The 14,956-nt window shown below is 37.5% G+C and overlaps 1 protein-coding gene across 2 annotated transcripts in view; it reads left to right on the top strand.

The window, feature by feature from the left end:
- Pik3c2g (phosphatidylinositol-4-phosphate 3-kinase catalytic subunit type 2 gamma) overlaps positions 1–6,733 on the top strand; it is a 271,944-nt gene extending 265,211 nt beyond the window's left edge. Inside the window, exon 17 of one of the 2 annotated variants that reach the window (XM_074075978.1) lies at positions 5,862–6,733. In XM_074075978.1, coding sequence (XP_073932079.1) covers positions 5,862–6,014 — 153 coding nt within the window. In that variant the 3' untranslated portion in view covers positions 6,015–6,733. The remainder of the gene's footprint in view (positions 1–5,861) is intronic. The other variant, XM_074075977.1, reaches the window with a different exon arrangement.
- The last annotated feature ends 8,223 nt before the right edge of the window (positions 6,734–14,956 follow it).

Here is a 14,956-nt window from a genome sequence, read left to right as displayed (position 1 = left end):
TGGGACAACTACAATTTCCCACTAGCGATCCGGGTTCTTTGCATTCCTTCCAACATTTCCTATTACCACTATTCTAATTTTAGTTCTCTTGACACGTGTAGTAAGTACTGTGGTTTTAATTTCCATGCTCCCGATGACGAATCATGAAATCTATAGTCTTGATGACCGCCTGTAAATGTTCTTTGGGTGCAATCTCTTCATGTCCTTAGCCATTTTCTATTTGAAATGTTTGCATTTTCACTGTTGAGTCTTGCAAGTTCTTTATATATTCAGGTACTAGTTCTTGGTGAGATGTATGGTTTGAAAATGTTCTTCCCCATCACGGCTGTCTTTCATTCTTCACCGGTCATTCACAAAGTGATTTCTTCATTCTGATTAGGTCTTACATCGATTTTTCCTTTTATGAGTTCCTTTTATGTATTTGGTATCAAAACTAAGAACTCCTTGCCTTGTGCCAAGCCCAAGAGGTTTTCCCCTACATTTTTTTTGTAATCTTTTCCAGTTTGTATCTTGTATTTAAATATATTACCCATTTTAGTTAATTCTTTAACAAAGTTTAAGATTTAGGTTACGGTTCACTCTCTCCCTGCTCTCATGGATGCCAATTACTGGAGAACCATTTGTTAAAAGAGCAGTTCTTCTCCACTGAATTTCTTTGGCACATTTGTCAAAAGTTACTCAGGAATATTTGCGTAGTCACAGCCCTTTGTTCCCCCACCCTGAGCCACATTCTCAGGTCACATCAGATGGGTCATCATTCCGTAAGTGGTCCCAATGGCTTCAGCCATTCTCCCCCCTCTGCCCTTCTCTCCCCACTTGAACTTTTCCCTCACCCATGAACTCTGCAAACACCATCAGCTCCTGGGCTTTTATGCCAGATTTCTAATACTTTGCTTACTTCTACACACTTTTTTCCTTCTAGTATACAATAAATCTCTTGAGGGTGAGGAAAATGTCTCATCTTTCTTAATATCTTCAACACTTAGTTACTTCTAAAAGGGTGTGTGATTAAATACCTCAGGAAGTTTTGTAAGTAACATGGTATGTGTATGTGAAAAGTGTAAATGTATGTGAAATGTAAATATGCACAAATATGCATGCAAATGCAGAAAAATATTCTCACTTTTTATTATTTGCCATAATGGAATATGTGTATAAGTGACTATTTTAGCAGTAATCACCAGATCTCCAGTACTCTAATAAGACTGGTCAATGACTCTTGTCATTGTATAAACAAGTTTGGTAGGGAAGCTGGTTGAACAGAGAGAGCCAGGAGATTAAAAAATGAAAAAACAGACCATGATATTCTAATTTCTCTCCTTTTGTACTCTGTATCTATATCGATACAACAGGAATATTTGTAAGAAATGAAAAAAAGCAGACTCATTTCAAGTCTAATTTTACTTTTTCTTGTTTATATCAATACAAGAATATTTATAACAAACACAATAAAAAGCACACTAATTTTAACTCTGATTTCTCTTGCTCTTGACCTCAACTTTGCTCAGTGCCTGCTTTATTTCTGTGTATCTTCAAGGACTTCCTCGTGATGTCCTTATTCGGACACCCAGTGCTCATTAGAGGATCCGGGGAACTATCACACAGCATTCACCCATCCATGCTTCCACTTCTTTTCTGAGTACTGCCACATCAGCCACTGACCACAGCTGGGATTTCTCAAACTGCCAAAGCTGTGCAATGCACTTTGAAGTGAGAGAAAATAATCTCGCTCCCCTTCTTATATAAATCTCATAGGGATATACAGAGGGGGATCTTATATTACACACCAATATCTTACAAAGCTTTTCATGAAAATAGTTCTTCCATTTTTAATCACAGGCCTCTGTGTCCTTAATTCCCAGACATGAGGGAGTCTACATGAGGGCCACTGCCAGGTGGCAGAGGCTCCGCCCTTCAAAGGCTTCACTGCAGGGCCCAGCTAGTCTATTTGACACTTCCCAGAGTAAGTCCCAGTGATGAAGCCAGCAGACTCCCTGAAAATCTGTTATATACAAATCTGAGCTCAAGTTGCACCTGGGGCAGGGGTGAGAATGCTCAGGGAACTGCCCTAACAGCTTTGAGAGCATGGCCTGGGATTCTGGTTCCAAAACCACTCTTTCCACTCTACTATCTTTAACATCTTGTTAAAAACCATAGTTAAAAATGATTAATTAGAATTACATAATTTCTACCCCATAACAGAATTACATTATTACAGTCGATGTGTTTCATACTTTGTATCCTTTCCTTAAATAATATCCAAGAAAGTATAAAAGAAAAAAGAGAAAGGACAGAGCGGGAATGTTCTATATATTTTGCAAGTCTTCACATCTTTTGCAGAATACGACATGCAGTGATTAAGCATCACGGTAGATATGTAGCACACTGACTTAACAACAGCTGTTGTTATCTGTTCAATTCCTTTGGTACTCACAATATAACCAAAGTTGCAATATAACAATCGCGCATCAAATAATGCCATTTTGGTCAATGATGGACCATGTGTAAGATGGTGGTTCCATCAGATTATTTCACCTAGTGACATTGTAGCCACCTTAGATTGCATAAACACAGTCTGTTTGTTCTTCACCCAGTGACAAAAATCACCTAATGACACTTTTCTTACAATATAGCCCTTCACTAAGTGACTCGTGTTTATACTTAAAAATGAAGACATTGAGGCCCAATGATCATACAACTTGTTTTTAAGCTCAGAACTGGCTAACTCCAATGCCTGTGTTCACCTGTCATACTGCACTGTAGCCCCACGCACCATTCCCTGTCCTCATTTCTTCTGAACTCTCTTCTTCATCTTTCTGCCTCCTCAGAGCTCCTGCATCAACACTAGACACACATTCCATCTTGTTGTTTTCCCACCGCAATAATGAAAATATGCTTTAGAGTGAATTGTTACACCCTTGTGTCAAACAGTGTACAGTGAATGCTTGTACACGTTAATAGATACCAATCACATTAAAAGTGTTCTTTTTGCTGTAATAATTCCAAACCCACCAATTCTGAATCAGTCAGAAGACAGTGAAGACTTGGTTCATGCTATGGGTAAAAGTTATTATAAAGTTTAATTAAAAAAGCTATTCACTGTTTATTTTGTTTATGTGAAGACAGTACACTTTAAATCACTTGATGAAAAAAATCTCAAAAAAACTCTTCTGTGCATTTCTATAGTATTATCCACTAATTATTCATTCATGGTAAAAAAAAAAAGAAGAAGCAAGAATACTTTTTTAAAACATTATGGGTGAGTAAAGCAATTCAAAGAGGTGTATATCAAGCCTAGGCCCAGCGGCTCCAGCCTGTAATCCTCGCTATTCAGTAGGTGGAGATAGGGTGAGAGAGGATCACTGAGGCTGGCTCAGGCAAAAAGTCCACAAGACCCGCATCCTGACCAATAGCTAGGTACCGCAGTATACACCTGTTATCCCAGATATGTGGGGAAGCACAAATAGGATAGTGGTCCCTGCTGGCTGGAGCATCATGTGAGAGCTTGTCTCAAAAATAACCAATGTGAAAATGGCTGGTGGAGTGACTAAAGTCCTAGAGTGCCTGCTTAGCATGTGTGGGGCCCTGTATTCAAACCCCAGTACTGCTGAAAGAAAAAAATAAAGAAGGAGTACATGTCATCTGTGATGTGCATTGATTATGTTTACAAAACTTCAACCACTAGTGCATTAGTGAAGAACAGGCTTAAAAATTTATTAAATAATATAAACTTTGAAATTTCAAGTGTTTGTATTTTAACTAGGAAGACAACTCCTAATGTTATTTCTTGAGACTTTCCACTTGCTAGATATTGGAAGAATCAACTTTGTCTGCAAGGTTTTCTTGCAGTTAACTGAAGCAGAATGTCAAGAAATGATTCCTCCTCCTATTAGTGTATGTGAGGGATGTTCTTAGCTATAATCTATTAGTGTTGAATAGGTGCCAAGCATTGTAGTAAAGCTTACATTATTCTCCCCACAACACTAAAGGTAAGTATGGTTATCACCACTACCCAAGTGAGATAATAGATCCATGTAAAATTTGAATCATTGGTATATTTTGTAAAAATCTACATTTTTAGAACTGACTTATACAATTCACAGACCCTTAAACCAGACTTTTCCAAAGGCCTGATGCTTGTAAATATGCCATTTTTCTACTTTATCCATATCAACACTACAGGGGTCCCTCATGAGCTGTTTTCTCTGTAAAGCAGAAAGGAGCTCATCTGCTGAGGGTGTAATAGGAAGAAAAGGGGAGGTGTGATTCCTTCAGTTCAAAATGGCCACTATGGAGAAGAGGAAGGTACATGGTCTAAGGTCCTAGGGAAACTTCCAGGCAGCATTGGCATCCAGACCAGCTAAAGAGTATGAATTAAAGGGTGAGGATTTTGAGATGTTTACAGTAGTTCTGAAAATCCTTTATCAACCCAGGGTACTTCATAGATGGAATGGAATAATTTGAATGATTGACAACAGAAAACTAACATTGCCCTGAATAGAATATGAGTGAGTAAGAAGAGCCCTGGAACAAAGTAGACTGACTTCATGTCATATTGCACATTGTGTCCTGGGATTGAGTTATTATTTAATTGCTAAGTGAATGACCATTTAGGGCAAATAACAGATTGATCTCAATCTGAATTTCATTGATAACTTTTTCCTCTTCTGTGTTGGGGATCGAATCTAGAGCCACACACAGGCTAGGCAAGTGCTCTCTCTACCACTGAACCACATTCCTACCCTCCCTGATAACTTCATGGTTCATAAATGGAAGCTGACACTGTAACTGTCCAGACACCACATGCACGCTCACTGGAGGAGGCCTCCCTGTTGACTCAGAGAGCTCCCTTCTCAAATGGTCTCCTGGGCTGCTATTTTGCAATTTTGCCTATATTGAGAATGTTTCTTTCTATCTTGTAAAAAGCAAGTTTGTAGCAGTATAAGAAACTCTTCTGCTAAATATGTTATGATATGTTTCCCTGGCAACCATGTAAGATTTCCACCGAACCTTCCCTTCCTTTCATGGTAGGTGACTAATATCTTCATAGTACCACACTTTTAAAATGTTTACCATTGCAGGTCTCCCGTGGTAATGACTGTAACTTACTTCGTGAATATTGTAAAAGCATAGTTGAACAGATCCTCTAGTTTAAAAAATAAAAAAGTCATATGAAAAAAGAACAAAACCCCAAACTCTATATACAGCATAATTGCACATCAGATTCCTTAAAAAAAAAAAAAGATTAAATGTAGAAAACAAAAAGGACATCTAAATGTTAGCTATAATTATCTTCTCATGGTGGAAGTTCAGATTTTCCTGCCTTTTTCATTCTTGTTTGTTTGTTTCACATGTATTTTACTGACTGAACATTATTTTCATAATTAAAAAGTATATAATTTTAAGTAAAATGGAATCATAGTGATGACTTCATCTGCACAAGGGAATATTGCCACACTTCATTGAAGGAGTACAAGGAAATCATAGAATTGCTCTTTCCTCATTAGCCTTCAGCATAGAAAGATGGAGTTCAAGTTCCAATGTTACTCCATAAATTCAAGGACAGTCTAAAGGGGAAGAATGTTTAAATTTGTTCCTACAGAATAATTTACAGTCTCACTAAATTTGGAGTGAGCAAGTTTTAGTGGAATCAGTAAATTCTAAGATTCTTAGAGAGTCTGCCATTAAATTCCATTATATTAGCAAAACCTTTAGCTTTTTAGATTAGCATTTGAAATGAAAAATTCTAACATTAGCCTACCCACTCCAGGGTACAAGATATTAGCTAAATATTTGTTATTAAAAGAAAAATGCATTCAAACATATCTAATTAATGTTCTCATTTTTCTCCTCCTTCTCAGGTAGTATATGAAGACGTCACAGAGCTCCAAGAGCATGTATTAATGGTTATTGTGAAGAGCAAGGCTGTATTTGTAGGAGCAATTAACATCCAACTCTGTAGTGTTCCCCTCAATGAAGAAAAATGGTATCCACTAGGAAATAGTATCATTTGACCATCGCAATGAACATATGTATTATTCTTTGATTACTTGTGACTTTTTTTGCTTCTAAGGCCTCTAGTACACAAACTGGGCATCTCTTACCAAAGATGGCATAAGGTATTGAGGACATAAGAAAAGAAACTATAATCAGTCTTTCATAGTTGTTTATTCTCTACCTGGGTTACCTTGTTTTCTTAGAACCTTCTCTCCTTAAGTGGAGTGCTCACTTTGTACTATTCCATATGTGATGTAATAAAAGAACAATTATTTTTAACACATCCTTTAAGTCAAACATATACACATTTTGTCTTATTTGCTTGCTTATAGTCAACAGCAATACTTTTAATTTATTTTCTAAGACAGACAAATCAATAAATCTCATTGATTAATTTAAAAGTTAAGTATATATGTAGCAGGTTTTTGCAACTTAAGTATGTGTAGTACCTGTAAATGCACTCATAATCCCATTAATTGGGAGAGCTAATAAGCTGAACAGAAAAGTACTACATTGTTTTCTATCAGAAAACCAAAATATAAATGCCTAAAAATCTTAAATTCAATAACTATAAGAAACTCCTTTGTGGGTGGGGAATAAAGGAGAATGATGATGGAGGTGAATGTAAGTATGATATAGTTGATATATTGTAAGAACTTTTTAAATGCCAGAATGTACCCCCATCCAACACAACAATAAAAAAGAAAGAAACTCCTTGTACAGTAGTTTTTGTCCTCTTCAAGAACAATTAATTTGTCACTGGCTTTCTCCAAACCAGGGGTATGATCACATTTTAAGCCTTGTTATCCCCAAACTTCAGGATCTACAATTTGTAGACTCTCCTCTTTGATTAAATCTTATCTTTGCACATTATTGTCCTTACTTCTGAATCTACCCTCATAGTCACCATCACCTGAATAAACAATCCTACCTGCAGATTTCCACCTGCAGAGCACATTCAACCCAAGATACTGTGCCACATTCCTTTAAAAATTCAAACAGGAGATTTTAAAATTTTTTCTGCTATTCAAATTACTGGAGTTTTTTTTTAATACTTACTTATTCAATGTTTTACTTTATATGAACAAAAGAGAAATTTAAGTTATTTTATTTGGTCATCTACATAACCAAATAAACCAAAAAAAAATATTTATTGATTGAAAAATATTTCAGAGCTTTATATGATCAGTGCATTCTTATCTGATATATATGATATGCAAGTCCAGAATGCTCTTAATGCTGTGAGCAGTTATTCTCATAGACATTACAAGTACATGCTTGAGCCCACCACTTCAATGAAACTTCTTCTGTCAAAGTCACTACTGATCTTCATGCAGCTGGGTCCAAAGGTCAGTTTTCAGCCTTATCCTGATCTTACCTATCAACAGTATTTAAGATAATCAGTAACTATCTTCCTCAACACTCTTTTATCACTTGGTTTCCAGGAAACCACACCCCCATGCGCTTTCCCTTTACTACCTTGGTCCCTCCTTCTCAGTCTTCTGTGCACACTGTCTTCTTCTCCACATTCTCCAGTTAGGGTGTCTCAGGGCTCACTACTGGCCTCTTCTCCACCAAGTATCATCCCTTTAACAGGTTCCTCTATTGTCAATCTTTAAATATCTGTCTTCTGATGATTCCCAGTTGTGTAACTACAGTCCAGAATCCCTCTCAAATCCAGGAGTGAGTATACTGTTGCCTATTCAATATCCCCTTGGATATCTAATGAAGACTTCAAATTCATTATCTCCAAACTATACCCCTAATCATTCCCCCCATACCTTCCTGCTTCATTCATATAGTTTACCCTCTTAGCTAATAATAAACTCGCCCTTCAGTTGTTAAGGGGAAAAATACTTGATTCATTCTCTCTCTCTCTCTCTCTCTCTCGTCTCCTCTTTCTATACATACACATACACACATATGTATGTGCATATATATGTATATAAACATATATATAAAACATATGTATATCAGTTGCATATACATTATACATATACATTACAATGCACAATGCATGAGGAACGTCCATTGGCTCTACCTTCCAAATACATCTCAAATCCAATCACTCTCCACCTGCTGCCTCTCTGGTCCAAGTTCCCGCAATCATCCTTGCCCTGGATTACTAAACAGCCCCCTTCTTTCTATGCTCCCCTTGTCCTCCTTACAGTCTATTCTCAACACAGCTACTGGAAAGATCATGTCATACTTTTGCTCAAAACTCTGCAGGGGCTTCTAATCTCAGAGTAAAAATCCAAGACTTTAAAATAACCTAAAAGGCCCTGTATGATCTGACCTCCATCAGCTACCTCTCTTGATTTTAACTCTTGTTATGTCCCACTATGCTCACAGCACTCAAGCTATGAACCTTCTTCTGTCCCATGAGCACTCCAGGCATGCTTCATCCTTGGAATCTTTGATCAGCCATCTCTTTGTTCCCCAAATGTGCTTTTGTCCTTTATACCCACTTGTACAACTCCCACACCTCTTTCATATCTTCCTCAAATGTCTCCCTCTCTGGAGGCCACCCTGACCATTCTATGTGATATTTCAACCTGTCCTGTGCCCAGAAGCACACTAGATCCTTCCAGCTCTGCTCTTCCTTTTTTTCTTATGCACTTATCACCTCTGGACATTCTATACATTTACCTTTTGTTTTTCTTATTATTTGTGTTTTGCCTCCCTTTGATGAACAGCAAGCCCTAAGGCTACAAAGGTTTTGTTCACTGATAGTACAGCTTCAGAGAGAGGAAGGAGGAGCCCTTCACCATACAGAATTCTGACTCCTTCAGGTGTGACTCTGAGCTACACACAGAGCCTCATACCAGATATCAATTTTGGTACATAAAGGTCCCAAATTGCCCTACCCAAAAAGTCTTCACAGGCTTCCTCTCTGCATTTATTCATCTGAAGTCAGACTCATCACCAATGAGTGCAATGAGAGGCCCCCAAGGATGGCAAAGGGAAGGCTTTCTGCAGGGAATATGGAAGCAGTTTGAATGTCCCAAAGAAAAAAAATGTGTATAGGCCACCCAAGATACAGAAGTGAACCAAGGCTAAGAAGAAAAGGCAGAATATACAGAGGGTTTCAGGACAGTACTTTTAATACTGGGTAATCCAGCATGAATTACCAAAGAGTCTAAGAATTCTGAACTTAATTCCATGCTTTCAGGTGTTTTTGGAAGTATATTTCTCATAAGAGAATAGTATATTGTATTTAGCAGCATGTTAGTTTTATTATAATATCTAAATTTAGGCAGATGGCATGTGGCTGTTTTACATTGATTCACCAAAATTCATGTGTTGAAATCCTTACTCTCAGTATCTCAGACCATTTTTGGGGGAATAGGGTGATGGTAGACATAACTAGTTAAGAGGAGGTCACATGGACCAAAGTGAGATGCTACTCCAGTATGGCTGGTGTACTTAAAAAGGGGAAGGTCTGTGCACAGAGCAAATGTCATATAAACAAAAAGGTAGAGATGTGTATGACACATCTGCAGGCCAAGAAATGCCAAAGATTGCCAGAAAACTACATGAAACTAAAAGAGAGGCATGGAACAGATTTCAGAAGGAAACAAACTCTGCGTAAAATAGTCTGCATTTAAGCCACTTGGTGGGTTAACTAATACATTTGTTGTCTCCTTCCAGCCCCAGAGATACCTGACATACTGTGTACATGTGCATGTGTGTGAATTAGTGCCCTAAACAAATGACTGACACAAAAATGACAAGGAAAACAAGGTCGCTAATCTCAACTCACATTCATACAATGTTTTAAGGTTCCTTTAGGATTTAAATATGTATCTTATTTGTTTCCTGTAAGAAATATACTGAGGTAAGGAAAGAAGGGATTACTGTGCCTCTGGAGAGTAATATGTTAATGTCTCAGAGCAGTATAATCTTCCTACTCAAATAGAAAATGCAAGGGGTGTGTGTGTGTGTGTGTGTGTGTGTGTGTGTATCCTCTGAAAACTTCTACAAAAACCCAAGACAGCTCAAAAAAACCTAAAAGAAATTAAGGAGCACAGATAATTACATGGCTAGTGATATACAAATGGTTGTGGTACCTGAAATCCTCTCCCAGAAAAAAATGGTTCTGCTCAGGAATTAATATCCAGAGGAAGCAGATTATTGAGGACTCATCACTATTTACATATTATCCATGCCAAAAGGGAAGACTTGATAGTACATAGGGAAAATTCTAATGACTAAATCAATTTCCCTACAACTTTAATCTTCATGCTGTAACATGGAGATTACAAACTTAAATATCTTTTTTTTTCCTAGCCCAGGATATTCTAGGTTGTCATTACAATGTACTGCTCGGTCAAATCCCATCCTAGCAGGCCAAAAGTTTGAACAGAGGCTTAATTGTACTACAAACCATAACAAAGTTGTAACTTAAAACTTTTAGCTTCAGACACAGGTTTTCTTGACCACTATTAAACTCCACCAAACTAGGTTCCTTTGTATGTTTGAGTGCTATTTTAAAGTGACAGAGAACCAGAGGAGACAAGAACAAACTTCAAGAAGCATGTCCTTCAACTTCGGTCACCTCAACAATACAGTGTTAAGTAGGCTCTGAGTTTGATAATTAAAGAAACTAATTACTAGAGTACAGGGATTCAAACTATAGCCATAACTATAGAAGGAAAGTTGGTTTTATTAATATTTAAATGAAAAGCAACAGGGACTCTAATTAAGACAGAATGTTCTTTCCCTAAACTGAGGTAGAAATAAGTAACTGAGATTATCATGTACCCAAAATTTAAGGAAGCAATTTAAAAGGTGGAGCTCTGTAATTCCCCCAAATCAAGAAGGAAATGGTATATTTTGAAAAAGAACTTTATTTCTTACTATCAGAATAAGTATAATGAAAGAAAGAAGGTAAAATAGAAAATGTCAAACTGAGTAATATTGAGAAAGACAGCTCCTTTAAAAAGTTGAGATCTTAAAATGCAGACTGGGCCAATGTGAAGGAAAAATAAAATGCTAAGTACCAGGAGAAAGGACTATAAAGTTAAGAAGGCAATACACTCAAGTTAGACTTCTCTTGAAGAAGGTAGCAGAAAAGGGCAATACGTTTTAGTTTCTGAAAGGAAGATTGGTATCTTTTTTAAAAAGTCTATCAGAAAGAGCTTTGCAGAGCACACACAATGATTTCCTGAAGAGAACCAGAATCAGAATTTTTTTTAAATGATCTCTCTTAAAGTACCAGTATTTTGTAAGAACAGTTGAATCAACTTCCTTTAAGAACTGGAACAGATCTTCCAAGGGGTTGGGGAAAAAAATCTGATCAAATTTGAGAAGGAAATCCTAGGAAGAGCTCAAAGAATTATTATGTGAGTTTCAAAGGAATAAAATTATCACCAGGCCGGTGCCTCAAGGAAACATACATGGAATGTTTATGGAACCACTACATAAGGTGAAAACCAACTAAAGAGGAATTTACAAAGAGAAGTCAGACAAGGGGACTGACTATAAGTCCAGGCTTGGTCTGGAGCAGATGCCAACATGGTAGGGAAGTTGTGTTTGAAGTGAGACTGACCCACCCAAGATGATCACCACTGCCAAGACTTGTTTGAACAAGGGTTGTGTGACAAGCATAGAACTCATTGACTTCATCTCTCTGTGGGACACACTCAAGATAAAACTTTGAGAGTAAGAAGTTGGAAAAAATGTGTAGATCAGAAACAAAAGAAAAGGGAAAAAAAAAAAGGGCACTCAGATCCAGGAAACCTTACTATCCTAATATGAGTTGGAAAAGTAAAGAAACCAATAGAAGAAGCTGAATAAAAGTCATAAACACAGTTGAACCTATCTGAAAAGTGTATGGAAACCATAGAAGGATAAAAAAGCAGAGGTTTTCCATACATTTAAAAAACAAGACTACAACTAAATAAAATGCTATTCAAGACTTGTGAAATTTAAAGATAGAGAAGACTAAGTGTTTTGAAGATCCTACAGCAAAATTATTAACTGTCACTAGGTTCTTTGGAAACAACAACTGTATTTTGGGTAAAGAATCTGCTGCTGGTGACCCACCAGCTGAAACAGATGCTGTGATGAGGTAACAAGTGTTCTCCAGGACATGGGAACCTCCTGAAAGGGTCCCCAGTGGCCAAAGTTGGGATTAATTGAACAAGTATTAGTGTAATACAGCTCAAAGTCTGAGTCCATACTGATATAGATGATTCAGTGCATAACCAAATAAATGGAGAGAAAGAAACAAACTCCCACATAGAAGAATTTCAAATAATTTATGTGTGTATCCTGTCCTCTGAAAGGTGCAGCATAACTCCTCATGCATAGTTTCTTCCAGAGTATGATATGGAAAGGGGAAGGATTAACTTCCCAGTAGATAAAATGGACAAAAATCTACCTGTGTCACATAAGGAAAGTCAATAGTCCCAGGAAAAAGTGGCATTGATAAGATGTGATGAACATGAATTTTTCCCCTGATGTCACTCTTCCAAACATCCTTCGTCACCCTCTAAGAAAAACATCAGAATTGACAAATCCCAATTGAGGACACAATACCAAATACTTCACAAATACTCTGGTAACTGTCAAGGTCATCCAAAACAAAAAATGTCTGAGACATTTTCACAGTCAAGAGGAGCATCAGGAGACATAAGAATTAGATATAGTGTGGCAAACTGGATGGGACCCTGAAACAGAAGAACCAAGTAAATTTTAATTAATTATGAACTTTGGTTCCTTGTAATGTATAAGTATTGATTCACTAGTTATAACAAACATACCATATTGCTATAAGACATTAATAGTGGTAGCAGAGAGTGACCATTAGCAAAAACAACAGAATGGAGAAGTCCAAAGTTCCACCCCACCCCAGCGACAAAAGCAGCCAATATGCTTGCAAAAATTGTCAGAATCAGCTTTATCAGAACTATGAAAATGAATGAAATTTTACACTAACATAGTAAGTAGTCAAGGAAAGTAAGCTCAGCTTTGGTAAAAGAACTTTTCCTTTTGGCAAAAGAAGTTAGCTTTTTTTTTTTAGGCAACCCTAAAGAAAATAGCTTGCATTCTGAATATAACTTCCTAATATGGAGAAAGTAGAGTGGGTTCTATTGATCAATTGATCGATTGATTGATTGGTTTTAAGTGGGTTCCATGTTCTCAGCCCTTTTCTGCTTTAATTTTCAGGTAAGGTCTTGTGTTTTTGACTGGGCCAGCCTGGACCCTGATCTGGCTACCTCTGCCTCCTGCATAGCTAGGATTACAGACAGGCAGGCACCACCACACATGACTTAATTGCATTCTAGCTAACTTTTTGCCTGGACTGGCCTCCTGAATAACTGGGATTACAGGACTGAGCCATGAAACCCAGTCCTGAATAGGTCTTATTTTGACCACAAGAAATTGTGTTTGTCTGTTTTCACTTGGTTAGTATGCCTTGAAGGAGCAGCTCAAAGAGTATTTTGTCTAACTCAGAACTCCTCCAGTGCTGAGGAGACTGCCCAAAGAGAATTTACCAAAACCATTTAAAGGCAAATGTATTAGCCATTTCTGCTGGAGACAAAGAATAGCAGCTGTGATAAACCATAGAAAAGGCCCTGCTGGAAAGGCTGGGGAATAAGGTACTCTGGATCAAAAGGCTTTGGAAAGCTTCACATATTCTTGTGAATCTAGAAGACACATAGGCCCCAGGCTAGGATCCTGCTCAAGAGCAGCCTGGAAGACCCAGAGCTGTCATCTCTGGCTGTCCTTGAGGCTCTATGAAAACGTAAGGTAAAGGCCATAGTAGACTTGTAACCTTCCCAGCTGAGTGTCGGAGGCATGCTCCAACTTGTGTACAGAGTTCATATAGAAGGACCAAAAGGTTTTTATCTATTTATTTTTGTTCTAGAAATTTAAAGAAATGTCAAATTATTAGCTAATCACTAAATTAACAGAAAAGAGACTGCAGGCACAAAAAAGACTACATACGTTAAAAAATTTGTTCAGAAAAGATGCTAAACAAACAAAAGCTGCAGCTACAAAAACCCCCCAGCAAGAGAATCTAATGGCCAGAGTTGCTACACTATAAAATTAAAAGTGCCGAGTTTTATGCAAAAAATTACAAGGCAAACTTGGTATGGTGGCACATACCTGTGATCCTAGTACTTAGGAGGCTGAGGTAGGAGGATGGTGAGTTCAAGCCAGGGCTATATAGTGACACCCTCACCAAGTAGATAATATTAATGAATGTGAAATAACCAAGTAAAAATCCTGGATTAAAAAATTATAATACTAGGACTTGGAATGTAACTCAGTGGTACAGTGCTTTACTAGTTTGTGCAAGGTCATGGGTTCAATCCCAGAACCACTATAAATGATACATAGATGATAGATAGATAGAGAGATAATACATAAATAGACAGAAAAATAGATGATAGATAGGTAGATAGATAGATAGATAGATAGATGATGGATGGATGTATAGATAGATAGGTAGATAGATAGAGCAGGGGCAGTCAGTCTATGAAAAGCTTGCAAATTCCAGGAGAGGGTTTGCATGGTAATTTGCAGCTGATTTCAGTCTATTTCAGCTCATCACACAGCAGCAGTCATCCATCCTCATCCTTCAGCCCCATGACAGACAGTTGTGCCTGTGTTCATGAAGCAACTCACATACAACTTTCATGAGCCAGAATAGGCAATGAGATACTTTACATCAAATGTCAATCTGTGTCCTGATATCTGCTTGCTACTCTAATTGCAAAGTTATAAACAGACACAGAGGGAGTCGGCCATTGTCACAAGTCTTTCCCCAGCCAGCTAACGTGGCTTTGAGATGATTAAAAAAGACCAGCACCTTCCTTTTCCTGATTCGCTTTTCTCCTTTTTTCCTTTGTGGAGACATCAAACACCAGGACATTGAAAACAACAACTGACACTAAGAACATTAGAAAGCGCATGCCCATGCAAAAGCATAAACTCTAAAAGGACC

Source organism: Castor canadensis, chromosome 6, assembly GCF_047511655.1.
Source record: "Castor canadensis chromosome 6, mCasCan1.hap1v2, whole genome shotgun sequence".
Taxonomy (NCBI): Eukaryota; Metazoa; Chordata; class Mammalia; order Rodentia; family Castoridae; genus Castor; species Castor canadensis.
This window is presented reverse-complemented; position numbering and strand designations above follow the sequence as displayed.